The sequence below is a fragment of the Dermacentor silvarum genome, chromosome 4 (genome assembly GCF_013339745.2).
Source record: "Dermacentor silvarum isolate Dsil-2018 chromosome 4, BIME_Dsil_1.4, whole genome shotgun sequence".
Taxonomy (NCBI): Eukaryota; Metazoa; Arthropoda; class Arachnida; order Ixodida; family Ixodidae; genus Dermacentor; species Dermacentor silvarum.
In genome coordinates this window covers 95,306,263-95,333,108 of record NC_051157.2, presented here as the reverse complement: position 1 = coordinate 95,333,108, position 26,846 = coordinate 95,306,263, and the positions used below count along the sequence as shown (strand labels likewise).

The 26,846-nt window shown below is 46.3% G+C and overlaps 1 protein-coding gene across 1 annotated transcript in view; it reads left to right on the top strand.

Moving 5' to 3' along the window:
• LOC119450386 (cytochrome P450 2C42) overlaps positions 1-21,799 on the top strand; it is a 35,227-nt gene extending 13,428 nt beyond the window's left edge. Inside the window, exons 3-9 of the mRNA XM_037713822.2 lie at positions 3,346-3,467; positions 5,483-5,589; positions 6,520-6,827; positions 12,101-12,219; positions 12,997-13,255; positions 14,689-14,879; positions 21,451-21,799. Of these exons, the coding sequence (XP_037569750.2) occupies positions 3,346-3,467; positions 5,483-5,589; positions 6,520-6,827; positions 12,101-12,219; positions 12,997-13,255; positions 14,689-14,879; positions 21,451-21,632 (1,288 nt within the window). The 3' untranslated portion in view covers positions 21,633-21,799. The remainder of the gene's footprint in view (positions 1-3,345; positions 3,468-5,482; positions 5,590-6,519; positions 6,828-12,100; positions 12,220-12,996; positions 13,256-14,688; positions 14,880-21,450) is intronic.
• The last annotated feature ends 5,047 nt before the right edge of the window (positions 21,800-26,846 follow it).

The window sequence follows — 26,846 nt, the reverse complement described above, 5'->3', positions numbered from 1 at the left end:
GCGCGCAACATGCTGAAGGTATATGCGAAGTTCCGAAGTTCCTGGGAAGTGTGCATTCGTGAGTGCATTACCGCCTCCTTCGAGCTGTCTCGTAACAAGTTTCATCGGGGTAAGCGCCGCACACTGCTGTTTGTAGCTATCGCTTCGTAGTGCCTTATTACTCGCAAGATGTTGCTTAAGGACGCCTTTCAGTGATACACCACAAAACTAAGAAAGTAGCGCCGTTCTAACACTATAAGCACCTTGACTTTCTCTGCACGTGCAGTGTAGAAATATTTGCACCTTGTTTTAATTTTAGTCTTCCTTAAAAATATGGTCTATTAGCGTTAAAACAAACAAATCCTAAAATACCAGAGAAAGTACAATTACTCCTTGGGAGGCACATTGGTCATTTTATGGTTTGCGCGCTCTTTGTCGGTGGAGTCCCGTGAAATAAGGATCACAAGGACGACATTTACATTCACAACTAGAGCGTGCTCATGGAGGTATGCTTGTGTTTTCTGCATGTAACAAATGTGCTTATTTATGATGTTTTCGAATGCATATAATGGAAGGCAGTAAAGTAATTTAAACACGAATCTCCGAAGCAGCGCATAATGCTGGCTGTATCAATATAACGAGCTATTATCGTTACTACATCGGATCTGTTTTCAAAGGGGCCCTGAGAGCTTTTCATCGAAGAGGAGAATTGCATTTGAAGTTGAAATAGGCTATTTCAGAAATCATCATCATCATCAGCCTATTTTTATGTCCACTGCTGAACGAAGGCCTCTCCCTGCGATCTCCAATTACCACTGTCTTGCGCTAGCTGATTCCAACTCGCGCCTGCAAATTTCCTACCTTCATCGCCCCACCTAGTTTTCTGCCCTCGTCGACTGCGCTTCCCTTCGCTTGGTATCCATTTGTTGTAACTCGTCCCCATTGTTTCTGAATAGGGCAATGTCATCTGTAAACCGAAGGTTGCTGAGATAGACGCCGTTGATCCTCTCTGCTAAGCCTTCCCCACCGTAGCGCGCCGTTGAAATTTGATTTGGATGTGAACGCAGATGCCTTTACTTCCGATTTTGGTTCCTCCAACTCGCTAAACACAAGACAAACGTGGTTGTCCTCAGCGAACCGCAGTGCGCTCATCCAGTGGACTCGTCGCGGCACCCCGCGCCGGTCGGGGTATCTACGCTACCTTGGAGACCGCAGCTACAAGCAACTGTAGTACGGCTGCGCAGCGTTCGCTCTGTGCACGACAGGGCTTGAGTGCGTGCTCGAGCTCATATGCACCAGCCTGACCGTGCTACGTGGTGCAGACCGGCTTTGTCCTTCAGCAGCTTGACCGACGCATAGTCGCCACATCAGGCTTGCGCATTTTGTAGCGTTAGCTACACTGGCCTAGCCAAGCCCGTTTCGCGCGGCACATCAAGAGCCGTGCTGCACATGCGCAAGGATCAGTGATGTCACACGGCTTGGGCACCGGAGCCACCGGAGCCGGCACCTCTCGCGCATTCCGCCGCCGCCGCGCGCGACTCACCGCCGCCGGTCTGCGCATTCCAGAGGAGTGACGTCGTAGCCGTGGTAGACGCACTGGCGCCGGCGCGCGCTCGCTGTGCAGTCGCCGTCTGACACTGCGCTGGAGCCGCTGCGCTTCTGACTGGCGTTTGCCAGTGTGGTATAGCCATGGAGAAGGAGAGCGCAAATGCTGCTCAACAGCCCGGAAGAACGGAGAAGCTTGACTCATCGGATCCCGAAGTAGTTGCCTGGCAATTAGCGGTTGAGCGTAGGAGGAATGAACAGAAGAAGGCTAAACGTGCTGCGGAGACACTGGAGCAAAGGGACGAACGTCTAGCAAAGCGGCGTCGCCAGGAGGTTGAGCGACATGCCCGACCACCCCTGCAGCAACAACAAAACGCCGTCGATGACGTCAAGGCTCGCCGGTTGACTTACTATACGGTGAAACTTAGCGAAAGCGCCAGTGCCACTCGGACCTTCGAGACGGACTTCGTAAACAATCCGTTTGGATATGTGTGTGACGTGTGCGAAAGACTGTGGCACATGAAAGACTTGACGCCGGTAAGTAGTGCCACGCGTGAAACGTTGAGCTTAGTGGCACCGCCTGAGAGGGGTGAAACCGTGGCGTGGGTTTGTACAACGTGCAAAAACTTTCTCGTTAAGCAGAAGATTCCACTCTTAGCGTTACCAATCCTTGACAATCTAGACAACCAGGAAAGCTAAGAATAATCAGCTGAACCTTTGCTAACGCTACGTATATCCTGGCATAGCCGAGCTAAGCCACTGCAACTTTTTTGAAGCGCTGTCAATAAGTCTGCCAAGGTTTCAAACCAGGAGCGGCCACTGGGAGTCAGCGCGCACTGCCAAATGTGCGTGTCATGTGACCTTACTTTTGGCGTGGTTCGAGGCTAGTTGGGCGTTCAAAAGTAGTCGGAATTAGCGGGACCCGACCCCTACGACACAGGTAAGCAGGGGGCCAAAGTTTAACTCCTACGCGGGGGGCTGCGGTCGAGCGTGAGCGGACGATAGTCAACTTCTTCCGAAAGTACGTACTTGTTATTGAATTTCGAAAGTAGATTTTTGCCTACTTCAGCCTGTCTCTTAAACTTCGTCAATAAATACCCGCAGCAACAGTATAGGAAGAAGCGCACTGATCCAAACACCTTTCTTGGTTGACGTCAGCTATTGGGCAATAGCAGCGGCGTATGGGAATGCACTTTATTACAAAATAAAGCGTCCAGAAAAGAGTGAGCAGCAAGCTTCTGTTTAAAAGGGAGCGTTTGAGAGAAAGTGAGCTTCGCCCTCCACTAGCGAGCTCCACGCGCCACGCACGACTACCAAACTTGGCTGAGATGTTCGCAGCAGCATATGCTATCCGCGCACTATGTTTTTTTCACTAATCCCAAGGGGTTATTCAGGACCACTTTAAGACACAAAATATCACTTCCGAAGTATCGATAAACATTGTCAGTAAGGCTGTCTAAAGGAAGGCAATCAACTGATGCGTAGTTTCATCAAATGAAAGCAGGATGTAAGCAGGCCATAAAGAATCATTATTTTTTTGTTACGGGATCCGGACACACAGCGGTATTAGTTTTTTTTTGTCTAAGTATTTAAGATGACCTAAAAGGTTAAAAAAATGGTACGTGAGATGTTCCCAAATCGGATGAGCTTCAGGTATCTGAGGAGTGTCCCACCCCTTGGGCACCCCTTACTGCAAGGTGGCCACTCGTGCACACTTTCAGTGGTGACAAAGACGTACTATGAAGGCGTCACTTTTTATTATACGACCGATATCGTTTTCTCTCGTCATGTGTTCCTGTGCGGTGCGCATATGGTGCGAAGACTGAAGCAAGGTTCTGTGGACGTCGTGATCCTGAATGACAACGAACAGATCAAGGAAATTTTCTCCAGACCGGAACTTCAGGACCGCCCGACCACTTGGGGTCTAAGCTCTGCCCAAAAAGGTAAAAAAAAAAGGACAACGGCCTAAATACTGTTAGCAATATTGCTAAGATATCACCAAAGCGACGCATACTGTAACGTGCATTTATACTAATTTATGTGTTTGTTTCCAGAGCAAGCTATGGCGTACTTAATAGCTATCTGTAGAGATTGTTTTACATAGCGAAAGTGGAAGAACATAGAATGCGGAATTAGGCATTTTATTTTACGCCTACAATCAGCGACTGCTGTAGTTACACAGTGAGACTTCGAGAAAGGCGGTGTAAACTTTAACAAAAATTTGCGCTGGAAATCTTTTATTTGTTTTGCTACGCGAAACAGATAAAATTTATTTTTGTTTGTTACTTGTAAGTTCTATCTTTTGTATTCGTTGAATTGGGATATGTTTTTATAGAACTATCTTGGCAACAAATAGTCGCAATTTTCTGCTTCGCGCTTCACCCACCCCCTAGCCCATGGCATAATATATGACGATTGTTTCAACGTAGATATCTTTTGTTTCTTTTTTTACACTAAACGTGCGGATAAAGACAGCTAAAGTGATCTCCCAATACAAACATGGTATGCCTTATGCCCATTTTACAGGCAGTGGTAGTAGGGCGAGCAATGATTTGTTATTTCCGGTGCTATGCACAGACCATACGTTGTCGCACCTTGCCGAGTCTTGTTTCTGTCAAACAGCATTAATAATTATGAAGTGGTTCAATTTACTAACAGCACACATATGACGATACCTTTTGAGAGAGTTATAAATTATTCGCTTTGTTCCGTGCAGAGGTACATCCAGCCGAAACATAAGTACTAAACATTGATCGGATCTGGCTGTCAGAAAAAAAAGAAGAATTTTTCCAATCTCTAGCTCAAGACGAGAACGGAGACTCCAGAAATTTTTGATATGTTTAGACGAGCCTTCAGTGTTGACGAATAAATTGGAACTTTACCTCGAGCTCTTGTGCTGTTGTTTCGGCAGCGTTAAAATGAACTCATACCTAAGTTTCAATGTTTTCACCTGTGCGCCTATTGAAAACGAGGAGAGATTAAGAGAAAACACTTCTCTTGGATAAATATTTTTTTAATCATGTGAACGCTTGCGTAGATACATGGTGAAGACCGCACTACTGGTTAAAATCTAGGGTTTTCCATGTCAAATCCATGATTTCACTATGAGGCGTGCCGAATTGGGGGGCTCCAGAAATTTCGACCACCTGGGAATCATTAACGTTCCCCCAATGCACGGAAGATGGGCGTTCTTGCATTTCCTCCCCATCGAAATGAGGCCGCCGCGGCAGGGATTTGATCCCGCCACCTCGTGCTTGGCAGTAAAACACCATAGGCGCTAAGCCACCACGGCGGGTAACCGCAAAACTGCCGAACCTCACGCCTACCTTACTTAATTCTTGTTGCTTCACATTTGTAGGTAAAATATTAAAGAATGTGTTTATTCCGACGTTTCTAGCGTGACAATAGCGATATCCAAATATAATACACAAATTTATCTTTACTGCGAATGAGGTTTCATGATTGTTCTCTTTCGTTAGGTATAAAAACATAGCATCCCAAATAACAGGAGTTAATTACTCAAACTGATATGACACAATGTCATCACAGGAAAATGGAGACTTGACGTGATCGACAGTGGGTGAACAACCGAGCTCCCAGGGTGGAGGAAATGTTTTCATAAGGAGACTTGTTTTCGTCACGGCATTGCATTGCCCTGGCTATGGGAATTCTCTTCGTCGAAATACCTGCCCCGGACAGTGGTTTCCTGTGTGTGCAACATATTGTTGACCTAAACTGATTTGAATGTTATTCGAGTAGTGATTGCGCTAGCTTAAATTGTCGTTTATCAAACTTACTCTATACCTGTAGATACAATGAAACAAGAACAATTATTGCCACGAAATTACATGTTCACCGCCTTCTAATGGGGCTACATGCATATAGTTTCTTGATGTAATAGGAGTAAAGTGTAATGTCACCGAATTCACTCCGAGACTGCTTACGCCTTATTTTACAGGGTTTTCGACCTTCAGCGGACAGCAATGGAAAGAAAACAGGGACTTTTCCATGAGAGCATTGGCGAAGCTTGGACTCGGGAGCGAGACGATGCGCCAGCACATACAGGTGTGGGGCGATATTTTGAGAGCCCTTAGTTCTCTAAGGGCTCTCACTACTCTAAGCTTGCACAGCTATCTTGGCAGTGTCATCTCCCGAATGCAATTCACTTCATGCTTAGAAGAATTATTCAAGCTATTAGACATGGAAGGCTTAGGAGTCTGGGTCAACGGCGAACATCTGAACAACCTTCGGCTTGCAGACTACATTGTCTTAATTTGTTAGCTATTCTGGAGATAAAATGCAACAAATGATTGAGGACCTTAACCAAGAAAGTGTAAGCGTAGGGTTGAAGATACTTATCCACGCTAGCTTGCGTGTGGTAAATTTATGCATATTCTGTATCATAGTCCTGACCGAAATACAAAGCTAACAAAGACAAAGTAGCTGTGTTTCATCAATACATCTAAATTAATACAAGGACTGTGCGTATAAATTTAAATGTTTTGCCGAGGCAGTCATAATGGCGGTCAGTGCACCACGCAAAAAAAAAGGAACAAAAGAAATGTAACCAGGGTACAGCGCTTTCTTTCAACGAAACTTTATTTTACAACAGTTGGCCTATATACGGCGAATATTACAGAGATTCATATTGTGTGGGTGTGTGGAAGGCAGTCATGAGCTTAAGATGCCAGGATGAAGAACAGAAGCTTAGATTTCCGTCTAATATCTACCCATTCGTCAGGATCTAGTGCTGCTTTTACTAATGAAACAAATCGAGGTAGAAAAAGTGCCTTGCAACACTTATTCTGAATTTTAAGAACAACATCAGTTGAGAGCGTACGCGTTCCGCCTTCCGTTTCCCGTCGCATGTACTGACTAATATATTTATGACCATTCATTCTTAACTCAATTACGTTTACTTTTACTACACCCCTCATTTTATTAGATGTGAACCATGTTACCAGTTTCGTCATTTTTTTTAATTCGAACTTTCAGTTCGAAGCCAGGCACCTAGCGGACACTTTGGCTTCGCAGCATGGTCACCCCGTGTCAAGCTTCGTGTACGTGCACAGGAGCCACATTAACTCCATCTGCCGCTTCCTCCTGGGATACCGCTACGATTTGGATGATCCGCACTTCGCGTCGCTGCAGGAGGCTCTCTCAGGCTTCCGGCTGCAGACAGCAGCTGCGCCCATCGACCATCGCGCCGATTGGCTGCGACGTGTGCTGATCGAGTCTCTTTGGCCTACCTCCGTCAGCGCAAAACGGCGCCATAATATATCGTCACTCAACTCCGTGGTCAGGTACTTCGGCCTATTTAGCCACGTTTTTCTAGCGGAGCTCTTCTCGCCTGTTACGCTTCGCACGACATGTAAAATTATCTTGGGTCTCTTCATTGCAGCGTCGATATCACCATCGTGAGCCGATTTCAGTTCACTACAGGAATGTGTCTTTCAAGGCTTAGAAATAATTTTCATTTTCATGCGACGAATGAGTCGAATTCTCTAGCGTAAAAGTAAAAGGTATATTTCACAGGTAGACCCTAAAGGCGCCTTGTCATAGCTAGTGTCCCATGCTGAAATAGAAGGATGATCAAAGTGTCTCCCAGAAGTGAAGTCAGCTAGCTTGCAGTTTCTTAAAATGGGCATAACGGCAGTATACGGGCATAAGGCCTCACTGCACAGAAACTACGACTACGCTTGCATAAATATGAGCCGTTAAATTTTTTACATGGGAGTCTCAGTCCAAGCGTAAAAAAATATACTATACTAATCAAGGTAAATGGTCTGATTGATGTTTCCTGGTTTCCATACTGTATGGCCCATCACGCGCATGTTATCACAACAGTTACGGTGAGCTTTGGTGTCGCGTATTCTCCACTATGTCCATCGTTTTATAACCTTGGTTTCACACGGCAGCAGTTATTTTGCAGCCATGACGTGAGTTCTGCTACAGCTATTAACCGGAATTTACCTAGTGAAACTTTTATCTCCCCGTCTATCTGGAGAGGTAACCCTGGAATGCTTGAACATATCGATGCTTTGGAAAAGTTAAAAAAAAAGTGAGACCATTGCAAGGAAGCTAAACGTTCTTAGTACTTCCGTAAGAAGTTGATTGAATGCACGAATAGGAGCTGGCAGAAAAGGTAAAGGGGTGCACTAAAGTGCACTAAAAAAGGGCGCCCGAAGGGTTGCACTTCCGGCTCTGGTCTGGGATGTTTTATTTTATTGCGACAGCAATTATATGGACACTTCAACCGGATTTCTGCCGTGGGCGTCGCCGTCGCCGTGGCCATCGTCGTCGCCGTCGCCGTGAGGTTCCGTACAGATTCCAAGGGCGATAAAATCGTCGCCGCGCGCCATATGAGCGAGCGAAAGCGCGCGGGGGACGCGCGCGCTATCACCGAGAGCGAACGCACGGCCGAATGCAAACGCGACCGTCGCGCGAAAGGCCGTGGGGTTATGGGAGGGAGGGAGGCGTATCTTGGATCGGGCGTAAGGGGAACTTGCCACTCAATCTCCCACGCGAAAGCAAGAAAGCGGGAAGGCAGTGCGGGAGGAAGGGAGGGGGGCGCAGCTTTAACTCTGCCAACAACTCCGTTCGTATTTTGCCCGGCTGTGGCCGTCGCCCACACGGCCTCTTATCTCCACACGGCTCTGACCTTTGTATGTGCTGTGCATCCGCCTCTCAGTTTCCTTTGAAGCGATAGACCGCACGAACTTTGCCCGCTGCGGCGGCTGCGATTGCTGCCAGTGTTTTGACAGTCGTTGTCTGCGGCGATTCAGTGTGATCTTATCATGTGTGCTTGTGGGCGCTGACACCACGCTTGTTAATTCAGTTAGTAAGCGGGTGGGTTCAAGTTTATGCAGCCGGTAAAACTACTATCCCTACTCCGAATAGCTCTCTACTAATTTGCTATCGCAATTGATGCTTCGCCTTTCAGGCGAAACTGCGATTTTTTTACATTGACATCCAATTGCTACGACAGGGTTATTAGGGGCGCTATAGAACAATGTATTAGTTGGACCACCTGACACTCGAATCTACTTGCGTGATATTTCTGCACGAGCTTCAAAAATTCCAGCTGTATCCGCTCCTTTCAGGCAACGCTAGAGCCCTAATTTTTCAGTGTTCCTTCACTGACTTGGAAAGTATCATTGCACTCGTGCTAAGATCCTAAGGTGGAGATCTCCATTCCTGAAGTTCAGCAATGCGCTCTAATGCCATATAGGTACAGAAATAAAGCTCTTGTATTAAGAGCCACATGCAACTGTCGCAGCGAAGGTTTTATGTCTGCTATACTACCAGACTAATATCGGCAATTGTGCCTCACAAAAATCCCGAAGGACCGTTGTTATTTTCCTAAAGCTTTCGCACGTGAAAACAATTTGGCCGGAAGGAAAAGGCAAGGAGACGATGCACAGCATCATGACTGTGCATGTGAGACACATGAGACCAGGAGGTAGCAGTTGCAAAAATTATGGTAGACAGCTGTAGTGTGGTCTGCTTTAGCTTTCCCGTAGGAGAAAGACAAAAAAATAAGATTATCCACGTTGTACGTTAGGTGAAGGTGTTGCAAATAGCAGTTTTACTGAGAATATTGTATATTTGCGAAAAACATTATGTTTATCAAATAGTGTAAAGAATGCACTTTACTACACCTATGTAAAATTAACGCAATTTAAGTATGGTGCTGCTCATTCGCTCAGCAGTATTCATTCTTTCCATGTTACTAATGCGAAAAAGCCTGCATGAAGCACACAAAGTAAACTACAGTGTTGTAGTATTACTATGAGGTCACCCGTAAGGTCTACTCGTATTGTGCAAACTTATGCAGCATCATTTTGTATACTTACGCACTTGACATCATTTCCAGTGAAAATCGCAGAGACACGGTCAATACTTTTTACCGAAAGATACTGGCACCAGCACACACTTTCTCACATGCCAGAAACTACTAGGAGAGACGAAAGTTACTTTTAAACACTTACAGCTTGTTACATGTTCATTGTAACAGTTGGACAGCTTTGCAAGAGGGCCACCTCACAGTGTGCTATAACATCACCGTGGAAAGAAAAAAAAAACGCTGAGATCGCTCCTCGGACATTGATGTCACCCCTAAACTGAGGAGTTAAGGAAGATACCACACGGGAGATACTGCTGAAAATACCGACGTTTATTATGCGTAACCAATATATTCGGCTCACGGTATAATGTGAGTGTAGTTATGCCGCCAGATGTCACGGAGCCTGTTTTATTAGCCGGTATATTTTGCGGTAGAAAATATGAACAGACTGGCGCTTACGAAGCGGCCCGCCATGTAAATGGGAGATTCCTGTGTAATACAAAACTGATAAATAACGACGCTTACCATGCGGTCCGCAGGTGAATGACACATTTCTATGTGGTACAAAAGGTGACAATAGCGCCGCTTTGAGGCCCAAATAAAAGCAGCCCTTAGAGTGAGCGGCTCTTTTAAAAATTTAACCGACAATGGTTTCTCTTGTTTTTTACACAGTACAGTGGCACCATAGCGAGTGCACGATTCTTTGTACGTCTGCACACCGTGGTATTTCAAAGAACATACGCATAAAAGAAGAGACGTTGATCCGAGGACCACCGAGTGGCAGCCGAGCACTATAACCACTGTACCGCAAACGTGGTACAGTGGTTAGACGACTATTTTAGTAGGTTTATATGTTCAGCCATAGTGCTTTGAAATACGTTTTTTTATTGAAAGTTGCTTTGTTTCTGCGTGGGAATCATGCTATGGAAATCATGGTTAGTACAAGGACTTACCTAAATTTCGTCCTTGGGGCTTTAAACGGCTTAGTGACTATGCTAATTCATGAATTACTACAAACTTTACGTCGTTATAGTAATTAAAAGTCGCAGTTTTGCCCGAAAGGCGATTTATCAATTGCGATAGCAAATTAGTAGAGAGCTATACGACGTAAGGCTAGTAGTTTTATGGGCTGCATAAACTTGGACACATTCGCTTACTAACTGACTTAACAAGCATGGTGTCATCGCGCACAAGCAAACATGAATAGATCACACTCGATGACCACACACTATCGCTGTCAAACCGCTGGCGTGAGCAAGCGCGCCAACAGCTGTTAAGACTTACGCTGACAACCGTGAAGACGCCACTGAGAGGCGAGAGCGGAGGCGGGGGCGCCTAACAAGACCCTCGATGACAACCGTGAAGACGCTACCGAGAAGCGAGATCGGAGGGGGGCCTCTAGCAAAACCGTCCGAGCAAGTTAATTGTGAATACCACCGAGCCCCGTGTCAACGACCCCACAGTGGCCACTGCACCCTCTCCACGGCACTGCACGTGCCTGACTCACGCCCTTTTACTGTGTTTCTTTACTTATCTCTATCCACTTTCCTTTCCCCACTCTAGTCATTTACTATTGCAAATAAACCAGTCTCGAAACGGATCCCAAAGAGTGAACTTCTTCCTTCGTGGCTCCTGCGCGCACGACCGACGCCGTCCAGCTAAGTTAACACGCAGCAAAAGTTAGCAGTCATTCAAAGGCGACAGTGATTAGATTCAGTCCATCGGCGCGAGTATTCACCAACAGCAGTGAGCGAAGGTTCGTGCGGTTTATCGCTTCAACGGAAACTCAACGGCGAAAGGCACAGCATATACAAAGGTCGAAGCCGTTTTGCAGATCGCTTTCAAGATACGGTGCGCGCGACCGACCGTAGCCGCGCAAGGTACAAGTACGGAGTTGCTCGCAGAGCAGAAGCCGCTCCCCTTCCCACCCTCGCTGCCTTTCCGCTTTCTTTTCGCGGGCGAGATTCCAGTTTTCTTTGCGCCCGGTGGCAAGATACGCATTTGGTGCCGCAGCACAACGTCGCCCCCCCCCCTCCCTCCTTCCCAATCCCTCATGACTTTTCGCGCAACGGAAGCTTCGCGTTTGCTCTCCGCCGTACGTTCGCTCCCCGTGAAAGCGCGCGTCCCTCGCGTGCTTTCACGCGCACATACAGGATACAGCGCGCGTCGACGATTTTATCGCCCTTGGGCTTCTTATGGAACATCACGGCGACGGCGACGCCAACGGCATAAAGCCGCTTGGAGTGTCTATATAATTGATATGGCAGTAAAACAAATGTAGCAGATCCAACGAGTTGGAGTTTATATACAGCACAGCTTTGTGCGTGCATAAAGAGTCGAAACACGAGTTTGTGTTTATTGAATGTCGTTTATTGAATGTCAGTCATTATTTAGCGACACGGAATGCTTTAATGCATTGTAGAGAGGCTAATGCAATGCCGCTACTGCTGCCGCGGATGCGCGGAGGTGAGCGCCATCTGGTAGTGTTGACGCACGCATCGCCGTACGGCATCCAACACTAAATAATTTTTCGCAGCAAGCCAGTTTGTTGAGACGCTCCGTGCGTTACGATTTCGCCTCCTTGACAGGCGGAACGGCAGCAATGAGTAGTGATTCCGCGTGTTCGCAGAATCTTATTGCCGGCGGCAATAAAAGAAGTATAGGCTGGTAGTATAGGTCTAGTATAGGTCAGTAGAATGATCACACGCGACCTTCTGTTTCTCTGACTAGGGAATTAGTGCAGAACAATGAGGACACAAAAAATAGTGGGCGTGCCAAGAGCTACATCGACCTGTACATGGAGAAGATCCGCGAAGCAGAGAAGCACAATCAGAACCAATATTTCACAGGTACGTCACCCTGAAGGAGTTTTCATGTGTCTCTCGCAGGTTCATTGCAATCAACTCTATGTGTAACTGGGCGCTTGACAACATGCATGGGTCTTTGGTATTCTCTTCTAACGCTCTAAGAGCTAGAATGGATAGAAACAGTGGAATAGGATGTGTCTGCATTACGAAAAAGGCAGCATATGATAACACCATGCCCAGCAGCCTCCCATACCTATGCTAGCAAAGCCTGCACATAAACACAATTGAACCACTTCATACTGGCTCACTTAGTTTTTCTGTATTACTTTATATGTGCATGCAATCTTGACATTACGCGCTACAAATTTCCTTAAGCTACGGCAGTGCTTTTCCTAACCATGCTTAAGCTTTTATATCTTTACTGTCGCTATACCAGGCCTCAGAGTTATCTCCACATCAAGAGTCTATGGTATGAATGACATAATTATAATTGAACCATGCTAGAACTGCATGGCACACGATAGCTGAGAAAATCTAGTGCACATCAGGAATTTCAAGTCTATTCTCACGCACTGGTTTCTACACTTAGTTTTTACAATTACAAGTTCCCCGTCGAACAATGGTAAATTCACTCCTATCTTTCGCGTTTTTTTAAACATCAAGTAATCTGTGTTAGCAGCAGTAACACTTGATACTAATACGAACTGATCTGAACAAGTATCGCTGTCCGTACGGTGAGACTAAGATGCATAGTGCCTACAACGTGTATGTCAGTGAGGCAATGCCACATCTGTAGCCCGTTTTGAATACTTCTCACAGTGGATAACCTTGTGGGAAACATGGTTGACATCCTCATGGGGGCTGCCACCAGCGGCACCTTTTACCTTCACTGGCACCTGCTCAACGTAGCCAGCCATGCGGATACACTACAGGCTGAGCTGCAACGAGAGATTGAAACCGTGGTAGGCAGTGATCGCTTACCAAGGTGGGAAGACCATACATCAATGCCACTAACCATGGCAACTATCTGGGAGATGTTCCGCTGGAAACTTGCGACACCGTTCAACATACCACGCGCGTATGTAAAATTCCTGCACATAAATTTTTGCAGATTTCATGACTATCATTTAAACAAGCAGTAAATATGTCACCAAGGTGCCGTATCCTTCGTTCTGCCTATGCTTTCGTGTTCACCGTGATGGACATATTTACAATACTGCCTACTTCTCACGCATTGGAACTCGAATACGTCAGTGCGTGTGGAATATGCTTGACAATTTTAGATTATTTCTTGTTTACCATCGTGACTAGAGTATTCTAAATTTAGTATTGTGCACTGACCGAGTGATATGTCCTAATGCATAACTTCGGATCAGCACAGGCAACACCATTATTATATCATTTCTTGAGGTGATTAGTTGTGTTGTGATGAATCCCCCAGTAACCTATCCAACGCGATTATATCTAAGTAAAGCACTTCACGAAATCTGTCATAACAGATGGTCTTTATTATAACACCTAGTATGAATAGCTATATTATCGCTCATACACTGCTATACGTAGGATCAGATTGTTAGAGTCAAATGCTTAACTAAACTTAAGTAGCCATTCGCAGGATCGAACACCATGCAAACATGAGAACCACTAGCCTAGTCCAACATTGTTACTCGTTATGACATATTTCGCACTAGCTCCGCTTGTGTAGCTAATGTATTATGGCGTTTCTCAAACAGAGAGAGAGAAAGAAAAAAATATGGCGGCACCTAAGCAATTCTTATGATGTGTAAATGCCAGAGTATTACTTGTCGCTGAGTGTGTCGCTGAGTTATGGTGCTGAGTTTAGGGTCGCGGCAAAATTTTGTGTGTTTAGCGCTGACGTGTTATGATTCCGAGTGTAGTGTTGTAGCTTATGAGATGGCAACAACGTAGTTGGGCGCTCAAACTCGTATGGTGGGCGCTGAAAAAAAAAGGGTACTCATTGACAATGATAAAGTAAAATAGAGTTGTCGTTTCTTTTCTCGCCACGTGTACAGAAAATTGATTACGAATTTTATTTTCGTTGAATGAATCAAATTGTGTCTCGTTTAATTGAAAAAAATTTTTTTTCGTTCCCAGTGTTTGTTCCTTTCTCACATAGTCGTGCTTCAATCGCTGCTCCCATAACCACCCTTGCTGATGTCGATGACAATTTGTTCTGAACCGCTTTCCGCCTGAAGCTTCGGGGCTTTTTGGATTGACCTTGGAAAGGAGCCGCTTATCTAGTAGCGGCATGTGAGCGAGCACGCGGGAGAGTGTGTGCATGAGCGTGGACGCATTGGGGTGTCCGAGCATCAGCAAAAAACTCTGTAACCTTCGGCGGTCTTGCGCTAAACCTTGCCTCCAACTGGGCAAAGAAATGCTTCGCATTCTAAAAAAAAACTACGAATTAACACAACCAGTGCATTAGCAGAGGCGGCCACGGAAGCGAATGTCAACAAAAAGCGAACATCATACGCTTTTCATGCTTTTCAGGGTGGGAAAAGACACGAAGATGGGCGACTACTACATTAAAAAAGGCACTGTGGCAACTCCAAATTTATTGACAGCCCACAGAGACCATAAATTATGGAAGAATCCAGAGGAGTTTGACCCTTCCCGATTCTTGAATCCAGACGGCACAGCTACGACAAAGAGACCTGATGGTTTGCTTTCTTTTTCCGTAGGTAAGAACAGTATTCCGAGCAATTTTTAATATGTTTTTGCTAATTAGGCTGACACGCTTCGATAGGATCATCTGCATTGCAATCGAACCATCATGCTAGAAAAAAAGATTGCTTCGTTTGTTCACCTTCCCTACATCTCAGGGCCAAATGATAAAATAATAATTTTCGTCTTTTGATGTTTGATTGAAAGGTCCGGTATTTACAGAACATCAGTATAAAATGCTATTGAGGTCAACACACTGCGAAACCGCGAAATCATCCAGAAGATGTTGTGGGTCCAGCTGCTTGCGACGAAGTTCCGTGACGACCATGCGGAAGCAAGAGTTGGGCATGTTGGTATACCAACATGCCCAAGGTACCGTCCTTTTGAAAAATATCATTGCACTGCTGCAGCAGGGAATTTCTTATCTCGTGCCAAAAACAGCGAAAAATATCCAACACTTGCTTCCGCGTAGTCGTCACAGAACTTCGTCGCAAGCAGCTGGGCCCACAACATCTTCTGGATGAATTCGGGTTCACCGGGAACATTCTATATCATACAATTATTTATAATTTGAGTTAAAGCAAATAAAATATATATGGATGCGATCTCAACAAGACGGAAAAGTTATTTAATTTTTGGGCTGCTGGTCTAAACACGACAGTTGCGTGCTGCTGCGTCTGCTGCTCTTAGCCTTCGAGATGAAATGAGTAGCATAGATATCTCGGCCGCCAAGGGGTGCCGCCACGAACCGTCAAACGTTCAACCTTTGGGTGGGACGAGTAGCAAAACTGTGCCCTTGCGCCGATTCTTGTCGTTTCGCGCGGTGAAACCATTCACAGCGCGAAGCGAGAAGAATCTGTGCGTTCTTGTCATTTCACGCAGGGTGGAATAGCAAAATGCCCAACGTACCATCCTTTTGAAGCATGCTGCTAGTTTCTTGGGCTCTTTTCCGAGCCTACAGCACGTGTCCGTGTATCTTTTCTGTGTGTTATTGTCGTTTCGCGCTGTGAATTGCTTCAGTACAATAATATTTGGCTCGCATGCTGACTGGAGACTGGTTAACAGGTCGGCAATGTTGTTGTACTCTGTTCTAAACGTGTTTCAGGGTCCCTTTAAGCTATAACTAGAGATCAATGTTGTCGCACCGATGTTGTTCGTGAAATATTAGAATTTATAGTGACATCATGCTTAATATTATTTTGTAGAAATTTGACAGCAACGACTCTTTATAATTCGACAATTAGACCACAGCGCTAAAACATTACAAAAGAACAAACTATTGCGTTTTTACTAAAAAGAACTTGGTAGTTTCCCACGAAGCGCGAAGAATTTACGGCAATAGGAAGGCACAACTGACTCCTCTAATGCTGAAAACGTTGATAGCTGGGCTAGTACATACGGATGCACTAATAACAACTGCGCGGCAAGCAGGGACACAAGGAAAGAAGTGGGCCGATGAGCGCAGACTTTCACGTGAGTTTACTGAAAAAGAAAAAAAAAATCTGGCTCCAATCCACGCTGTGAAGGTGGCTGGACAACGAAGTTGTAAACGACATCCACAACGATTACCTATTGTGACGTCACTTGAATTCACACATGTGGCTCTACAAAGAGTGAAACCAGAGACCAGTGAAATGTACTTAACCACGCCTTTTATTACTTCACAACGACATTATAGGCACCGTGCATTGCAGTTTGCGCGCGATCTATGCGCCACTACAAGTGAAGCTTTGGGACGGCCAGTGTCATAACCAGCAAAACTGGAGAGACGCTGTACACATTCGCCGTGATACTTCCGATCGCTTATCACGAAAGAAGCCTGTCCAAGTTGTGAAAGTATCAAAGTGCGCATGCTCTGCATATGATAGCGCGCGTTCGCAATCGATATGAGCAGCGGGAACAATTGTGAGCTTGATATCGTCCAAGCGCAGGGAATACCTCTCAAACGAGCGACGATAAGGAAGCCGTTTTCGTTCGGAATGGCGTATCATTTTCATCGCCTCTCTAGCGGCCGGCATCGGCAATGCTGGGGAGAAACATGAAACGTCGTAGCGCCATCTGAACAGTGATCGGTGCCCATATTCACGCTGTTCTTCAAGCGTCCTTACTTTCCGTGGTCTACCCATGGTAGCCTGGAATGAACTTAATGAGTCGCTAGACCGTCATGGCGTCACTAGATCATTTCTATGCTGTTGGGTACTTTTCCACTCGGAGTAGCTTACTCAACCGTAATCTATACCGGGAAACACACGCGGGAGAAGGAACGTGCTTCGCATTATTCGCAGACGTCATTAGCATACACTATACGGTTTGAACTTGACACAAGTGCTTTAAATAACGTCAACCCTTTTCGAAGCAGCTGCAAACCCAATATTTACCGGAACGCGTCTGAGCGTGTTCCCATTGTTCACACGCGCCGTATCATCGCCGATGCTTGTTTTGTGGTTTTTCTTTTGAAAACGAGTGCTGAGCTGTATGATGTATGCCTGATTTTTAAGCAGATATGCTTGCACTAGTGATGCAAGGCTAAAGACGCAGCGGAGCTGATCGGTTCCTAGCTGGTCATGGCTATGCGAAGTGTATAAGCATTTCCTCGTGGTCCGTGGCATCGGGGACCGCCTGGCGAAGTACTTGCAGTCCGATCACACGTAGGGGAAGTGGGGCGAAAGCTATGCACAGTGTACGGGCGGCGCCCACAGACGAAACTCCGGAAAGACGTCATGGCGCATGTGCAGTAGCGCGCAGCTGGTGGGAGCTTGGCCGAGCCGCCGCCAAAGGCGCCTGCTGCAGTCATGGACACCACGAGTGTTCGGCGCTAATGCGGGGAAATGGAGAAGTGCGGTTGGCGTCGACAGCACCTGTGCGCGTTGTCTCGTTGGTACTGCTACAATTTTTTTCACCCTCTCTCTCTCTCTCGCTCTCATTTTCTCTTTCTCTCTCCCGAGCATAGCCTGCGACGCGCGCACTCTCTCTCGCTCTCATTTTCTTTCGCGTTTGTTGCTTACGTCAGCCACACGAAAATTGCCTTGGCTGGTAGAGGTATACAGCTTCGCTGTAAAAAGAAAAAAAAAACATAGAAGCATGCGTTTCCGTACAGATTGAGTGTCCTGTCATCTTGGATAACATTTCAAACACCAACGGACGAGGAGAGAACGGAGACGTTGACAATGCAACGTGGTACATAATGCGCTAGCGAAATGTATTGTCAATGTCTTTCTTCTGTCCTCCGCTGGCGCTAAAAATATTATCCAAGTTAGATTACCATTATGCCCAATCTACAGCAGTTCTATAGTCCTGTCATCATCACGGTACAAAGATGAAAACATGGGAAGGACAAAAAAGTCACAGGCCTGCGCGGCACACGGAGCACAGTCACAGCGTAAGCTGGTTGAGCGGCGCAAGAGTAGCTGCAATGTCGGCACCAGGCACAACAAGGTCTTTGTGGCAAACTGTATTCGCCTCGATCTTGACGAGGACGATCTGAACTGTTCGCCCGGCGTCGCCGACGAGCTGCGGCTTGCAATGCTCTCTGCACAGCAGTCTGCTGATCCCGATGATGCCTGGTTGTAGCAGCGCACGCCGCTCTACGATTCGCTTCTTCAGCAGCGGTTCGTACCTTGCGAGGAGACGCCATAACGTGTACCGAATAGGTACCCAGAATACGTGGCGCACATCTAGCATCGGGATAGCGTTGATTGCGCGCGTCGTCTGAATCGCATCTCGTCGCACGCGGCGCTTGTAGGCACGTTAACTAGATGGCGCCACCATACCGACGGAGGCTCGGGTCGCCTGCGCCTGCGCGTGTGCCTATAGGGCACGTATAAATGGAATTTTTCTTCTGCGTGATAGCAAGCGTTTGCGTGGCTCAGTATCCGACTCCTACGCAGCGGGCCTGGGTTCGATCCCGGCGGAGAGCGGGTACTTTTTTTTCGCATTTCCGGCAATAGCGGTTATGGGGCCGGCGGCGGCGGCATCATCGAGACCAGAAACGGCTATTCGAATAAGCCCATAACCGCGTATACGGTGTAATAAGTAGTCAACGGCATGATTCAAGCGTAACACATAGAGCGTAAATAAGCGAACTCCTTGTCTGACAATAATTGAAGGGTGGCTCTACACCCTACGATTCAACTATATTTAAAGAACAAAAATTAGCACTGACTTCGCTCGGCTTTGCCAGGATATACCTAGCGTGACCAAAGGTTCCGCTGGTTTTTCTTAGCTTTCATGGTAATCTAGGATTATATTGATTATCATGCTTACTGCTGCTTCAATGACACACGGTATACGCATTAAGTGACACATGTATATTTATTTATTTTTATTTGCTCAAGGTCTGGTTGCTTTTCTATTGCCACAAAGACGTCAAGGTGTATAGTGTACTAAAACGCTGCCGTCTCTATGGCGCCAACGCAGTATTTTGAATTGATTGTCTGTCTGAGATACACAAGATTAATGGTGGTTCCCCATTCGGTCGTCTGTACAGTTGGAACACTGGCTAAGTCCAGGTTAAACGTGTCCTTGAAAGCAACACCAAGAAAGTCTGGAGCACGATTGAAGTCACCAGCCATTACATACAGTTCACTTATCGCACGACTACGTATAGACGTAGCCATTACGTCTATAGTGTCTTTAATTGAATTGTTTGGCGACACGTACACGGCTTCGATGACCACACCACTTTCGTCAAGCTGAATGGCACCGCTACGTTGGGCACCGCTCCTTAGGCACCGCTACGTTTGGCAGTTCACTGGCAGCAATACGGATCTGAACTGAACGGAATCCGTGGTGAAAGTAAACGTTCGGCCACATCGTTCAGAAACAGTAGACCTGGTGGCATGGGCGGGTAACGATACCCATTGGTAACGCTAAAGAGTGGAATCGAGAATTTTCTTGCACGTTGTACAAACCCGCGCCACGGTTTCACCCCACTCAGGCGGCGCCGCTATATTCAAGGTTTCACCCATGGCACTACTTACCTGCGTCAAGTCTTTCATGTGCCATAGTCTTTCATACACGGTGCACACATATCCAAACGAATTGTTTACGAAGTCCGTCTCGAATGTCCGGAGTCGCACTGGCGCTTTCGCTAAGTTTCACCGTATAGTCAGTCAATCGGTGAGCCTTGACGTCATCGACGGCGTCTTGTTGTTGCTGCTGCTGAGATGGTCGGGCACGTCGCTCAGCCTCCTGGCGACGCGGCTCTGCTAGACGTTCCTCCCTTTGCTCCGGTGTCTCCACAGCACGTTTAGCCTTCTTCTGTTCGTTCTTCTTACGCTCAACCGCTAATTGCCAGGCAACTACTTCGGGATCCGATGAGTTAAGCTTCTCCGCTCTTCTGCGCGGCTGAGAAGCAATTTCGCTCTCCTTCTCCATGGATATACCACACTGGAAAACGCCCAGCGCAAACGATCAAACGCCCGGCGCGCCAGGTGTGCGTCGTGTGACGTCACTGCTCCGCACGCATGCGCAGCACGGCTCTCCAGGAGCCACGCGAAACTTCCCAACCTCCGCCAGTGTAGCTCACGCTACAAAACAAAAAGCTAGTGATTTCTGGCAATCTGGCTCGCACCGACAAACTCAGCATTGCGCTGGCAAATGTAATCGCAAGGGCAACTGATAGACCACTCCCATTTCGCATGGCAGATTGTGATTCCTATACTGGCCACTGCAATCACGTTGCTGGGACACGTGCGCGCCTTCTATCATTTTTCTTACAAACGTACAAAGATTTAAAAGCTAGTGTCCCGTGTTGCCGCACAGTCTTTTATCACCCTACGTGAGGGTGACATGTTGGCGGGACGCCGCACGTAAGGCAACTCCTGCTGGACAGAAAAACTCCAGACTTGGAGCCAAATAAATGTTTACCTCTCTCTCTATGGTCAGATAGCACAGCGCCCTGGCAGCTATCAGGCGTCTCACAACGCTGGGTTAATGAGAACATTGCAAGCATCGCACCTCGACGTGGCACGAGATGAGACCGACTGGAAAACATTGGCTTTAGTCCGTCACCAGTGATATATTAGGCAACGTTACCTTGTCATTCACTGACCATTCCGCTTAGACCTTTGACACAGCAACTCAGCAAGAGGGCTAGTGTGCTTATAGCGTGCGTTCGCACAACGCTCCTGCCGGCAGTGGAAGGCACAATGCTACCCTGGTTCAGCCACCGAGGCGATTAAGGGTAGCGTTGATGGTGCGTTCCAATTGTATTCGTCGTTCAGAAAGCCAAATACAACTGGTGTTTATTATGTATAAGGAAGAGACGCTTAATTCTGCAGCCCATCAGGGAGCACGGCGCCGGAGAAAGCCAAATGTCGCTCCGCGTTTCTAATGACCCTCGGTCAGGCACTCCTCGTACTTGCCAGTCATGCGCCGTCGATCGAGAGCGCACGACAAGGGCTGCGGCGGCAGCGTCGACAGGGTGACTACGCCGCGACATTCCGTATAACTGCTATCGCAATAAACTTTTTCATTCATTAAGCTCATTTATACGAGCGGAATTATATCCTCAGTAGCGCAAACTACCCAGCGGCTATGGGATTGGTGTGTGGTGAATGATTCCTTTTGAACCAATTTGTCTTTTAGGGAGAAGATCATGTCCCGGAGAAAACATGGCAATGGTGGAGATGTTCCTATTCCTGACCACCCTGTTGCATCAGTTCCGCATCCTTCCCGAAAACGAAAAGCCAATCATCATTACGCCTTTCGGTCCATCTCCAGAACTAAGAGACACGAAGCTGCGGTTTATTCTACGCAAGCACTCGTGATAACGACAGCGTAGTAAATACACAACTACCGTGTTTTATATATGTATGTGCAGGAATCTTGAAAGCATTTCATCCGTTACGTAAGTAATTTCGCCGATTTCTACAGAGGAGATTCCGTTTCGTTAAACAGAAAATCAATAAACAGAGAGCCATGAGTGTTCTTTGATACCAACAAATGTGTTGTGTTTCATATACATCTTAGGTGCACAGCGTTTCCGAATAGCAAACAAGGAGCTGGCTGAAAACTTGTGTTAAACTGGTCGGAGAAGAAATGCTGTCCATTCTAAGTCTCCTCGATTAAATATTTAGGAGCTTTCAGCTAGTATAATGCTCGTAATAACTGAACTTCCCGGTTCGCGAAAATATTACAACAAGACAGTAAAATTGTTATTCAGAAAACAAATTGTAGACGTTACTATTTTGATTTCCATCTCAATGATAGAATCGTTACTGGGACAGCAGCAAGTGTTGATATTAAAGTGTGTGAATAATACTAGAAACTAATAAGAAATTATTGTAATAATGAATTGATGGGCGCTATACCGTCAAATGATTCCAAACGGTTTTGATTCCAAACTCCTGACGTGAAATTTACATAACCACCGACGTAAGCATCGGGCGGTGACCCGCAGCGTTGTCTGAACAACCCAATCAAACACTCTCCTCGTTTATGGGAGGTCACCTTTGTTTGCTTTCAAAACCAAGAACATTGTCTACACTCAGCGGTTTTTCTTATTTAATTGGCCGACAAGAGGCGAGGAGGACGCTCTAGTGGGGAGGGTTTCGATGGGGCTGAGTCAGCACTGTGAAAATAGATAACCGCATGAAGAGGGTGGTTCCGGCTTCCCCGATTGGTCCGCTTCGCCTTACTTAGCTTGCGGTGGCTAGTCGAAAATCGCGGCCGCGTGCAACGGAAGAATTCCACTAAAACGGGTCCTCAGCAAGGGAGAGTTGGCAGAGCGATGCCGTATGCATGCCGAAGGGGCTCCATTACATTTTAATGCCACGCGAAAAGCTTTATCATGCGCAAATAAATACATGCTCACCAGCAGGTGCGAGTAGCGAGGGCTTGAGCGATCGGCGGGCAGCCATCTTCTATTCCTTTCGGAACGGGGCAGTCTGTGGCTATTCAGAAAAATTTCCAGTTTTATTCGGCATACTAATGAATTTTTTTCACGTACACGTCACTTTGACGTGGTGAGTTTTCACAGTTTATATGAGGTCGCGTGACAGACAGGCGAAGTGGGCGTAGCCAGAAAACTTTGGACTAATAGCAGAGGGCTAATGGTAAAAAGGCGTCGAATCTGGAATGATTATTTTTCGTTTGTGCGGTTTAATCATGCATAATCAGTGTGTGCACGTTATATCTAGATGGGGAGCTATCGCAGTTCTCGTGACGTCGCGTGACCGACAGGCGAAGTTGGGAGTGGCCCTAAAATGTTTTGACCAATCGTGGAGGCTTATTGCGGAAATTGGAATCAAAAGAGTTTGGAATCATTTTACGTTATAGCGCCTGATGAAGTAATTTGAAATGTGATATTATGGACTATAGAAATTACGCACGTACATCGATAAAGGCGACGTCGCCATAACAAATTTTAGATAATGAAAGAAGAATGTCATATCTTTAAACACTATACATTCAATGTTATGTGTTTATAGTATCATGTTGAGAACTTGGAGAGTAATATTGAAGCACAACTTTGTAATTGCTGGAAATGCAGTGTTTTGAAGTCAGTATTCGCATCACAACCGTAGATTTCTCTCTTTATTCTTGGTTGGTACAGCTTACAGACCACATAGGTAGCCTGATTCAGGAAAATTTGCCGGCGGCCGCTGATGTACACAAAGAAAATGGTAATTCAAATAAACGGACTTCCGCAACTACTCCGGCTAAGCATCAACCTACTGCGAACGCCAGTCAGAACTCCCAACTAAGTGCGAAGCTCTTCCATTCCTGAGCCCTAACTGCATACAATGACGAAAACACTACTATGTAACGACTGCAGTAGTGGCATGAGAACGATGACGATGGTTACGCATTGAAGCTTGCGTGGTAATGACGATGGCACGATGGTTATGGTGACAGTAACGTGGGGACGATGAGAATGATAAAGCGATGGCTGCATGACTAAGACATCTGAGACATTTGCAGTGATTCAAGAGAAAAGAAAAATTTGGTGGACGCTTAAGCTTCGCCTTTAAAGCCCGGCCCACATGGAGCAAACTTTCACGGTGGAACTTCACGCGGCCCCAACAGGCGGCAGCCGCCGCCACAATTTCAGTGTTGCTAGAAACAGCGTTACTCCCAGTAAAATACAGTGCCATAATAGTTTTCTATCTGCAACTGAAACATTATTCTGCAACTGAACCATGCTGGTCGCGCTTGGACGGCTGTGATCAGTCGATCATTGCACGCGATGCGCGCTGCTTTTGTCACCATGTTCGATCACTCTTTGGCTGGCTAGCCGATTCAAAGGCGGCGACAGGAAGTCGGACGCGACCGCGCCCTGATTGGTCTGCGTTGACAGCCTACATTCGCCGCTTCCGGCGAGCGATTTACTTCCTGCGAACATATCTAGCCCGCCTTGATCGACGGCGAACAGCCGCCGGCCGCGGGGCGGACGCCGCGCGCGGCCGTTCGCCAGTTTTTTGCAAGGAAATCGCTCCGTGTGGGTCAGGAATCTTAGAGTGGAACGCGATAGAATTCAAAGATCCCTGCATGCTTGTCAGGCTTACCGGCAAGTGCAGCTTTCTTCTTATTGCGATAGCAATTATATGGACACTCCGAACGCATTTTTCCAGTCACTGTTGCCGTCACCGTCGTGGTCGCCGTGATTTTCTGTGTAAAGTCCAACGGCAATAAAATCGTCGCCGCACGCCGTGCGTTGTGTGTTCGAGTGAAAGCACAGAACACCAATACAAACTTAGAGAAGGGAAACTACCTTCCACAGTGCAACGAAAATAAGCGTAGCGGTGGCGTTGTGAACTAAAGTATGCGACCGAGAGATGGCGCTGGTAAAATGAAAACTAACATCTTCATCATTACGCAGTGAGCAATATGGCCGCTACGATAGTAGTTCGTAGGGCTCGTCGCGCTGCTCGCTCGCTGGTTTTGGGCATTTTGTTACCGCTTTCGGGGCGGTATTCGTGTGTACTGTACTCCAACATGACTACAGATATTTTTATTATGTCGCCAGGTGACCGAGAGGCCTCAACTGGCAATAAAACACTTCAAACACGTAAGCTTGCATTGTTTATTGTCAATGGTGAATGAAGCAGTACATGTTCACAATTTTCATACAGGTCAGGTGGACTTAATGTTGTCCGTCACTGAGTTTACAACATACAGAAACACAGATAACCATCTATTTAATGGAATCCAAAGCTGAAATCGAGCGAAGTTTTCTCATCGTGTTCGGCGTGCCGCTAAAGCAGGGAGAACGAAGCTTCAGACAGCGATATTTAGGCTGAGCTACCCTCGTACTTGTATTGCGTACAGTGCTGGTTGACGTTTTATATTCTCTGCGTTCGACGATATGAGCTAGATTAAAGAAAGGAACATAAAAGAATTGCTCGGCAAAGATTTACTGTCAGCAAGATAAGCTCGAGCGGCAATGTCCCATTGCTCTCATAACACATGGGCGAGAGGCACGAAGTGTAGGAGGGAAGGGGGGGGGGGGGGCGTTATGCTACACTTTACATCACATATTTTCTGCTCTTGATACACTTCTGCTGCACATTTAGTGTTCCGGTGCGGCAGTAAAGGCATTGACACAAGTGGAGTACTCGTAGGGAAACCAAGGAACGCTATGGAGACAGCAGTGCTTACAAACCAATAAACAAGGACACTAAGTCAACATATAAGCAAGCCCTATTAATGCTCACAGATCCTTGGAAAATGCAACTTGCGGTTTCATGTTGAAAAAGAATCTCGGTATATGTATTCAAACAAGGCAAAGAGGTTGCAAGGAGACGAACACTTCAGTTGAACAACAGAGGTGAGCAAGGGAAGCCTCAGCTTGGAGCCAACGTTTCACCAAGGAAACATATTTGTGAGGGCCGAGACGAAGACAAGCTGCCAAGGTTGAATACTGGGCGTGTTGGTATACATACTTGAGGTTGGGATTGCGCAACATTTTTCACGAGAGACACAGAGAGAAGACAAGTTCCCACGCTGTGGTTTCCCTTGCTCGTCCACTGTTGATTCGCTGAATGGTAAGCCGAACTTATTCTGCAAGTAAATTTCAAAATCTTCTTGGGAGCATGCTCGGGTTAGTCATCTGCTGTTTGAAGAGAAAGAAAAATTGTTTTTATTGATTTATCAAGTTTGTGAAGTGTGAAATAGGCTGGCCGGTTGTGTGAGCTTGCCTTTTCTAGCTATCTCTTAGAGTGTAGGGCTAGCCCAGTTATTTATTTCATGCAAACTGGCAATGAGCCTCTCGTAGTAAACAAATGTAAAATACGCGTATCCAGATCTCCTAGCACTTGCCATGTTAACAACGTTCGCTTATATTTTGTCATGTTATATAAATATCTCGGTGTACACATTGCAAATAACTTAAATTGGACAGTTAATATAAAGTACGTCATTAGCAATGCGAATCACACGCTCGGGTACTTAGAGCGTAACTTTTCAAAAGCACTGTCTACTTTAGAACTACAACTTTACAAGACTAATTCGCTCAAAACTTGAATGTGCATCTGCAATACGGGATCCCAGTCGTGTTCATTTTATTACTTCACTTGAACTATATATAGTACAAAATAACTCTACTCGTTTCATTATTTCTAATTATAACCGCACCATGAGTATAACCTTAATGTAAACTAACCTAGCACTTATTCCACTACCAAATCGCCGCAAAGTCGCCCGTCTTTTGCTATTTCATAAAATTTTCTATCCCACCAGACTTCATGACGACTTCATACTGTGGCCTCAGTGCATTTCAAACTGTGTCGATCATCGCAGTAAGGTAGGAATTGATTCATGTAACACGAGGTCTTTCAATCTTTCATCTCCTGTACATCTCAGAAATGGAACCATCAAGAATCGTAGCCATAACAGATAACAAACGTTTTTGCAACAGGTTAGCTAACATTGTATAATCAGGAGAACCATTATGCTACAAGAACTCACTGCACTTGCTTGTTTTACTGTACAGCTTTGTAACCACTCCCCTCTTTAATGCCATGTGGCCCTGAGGGTACTTT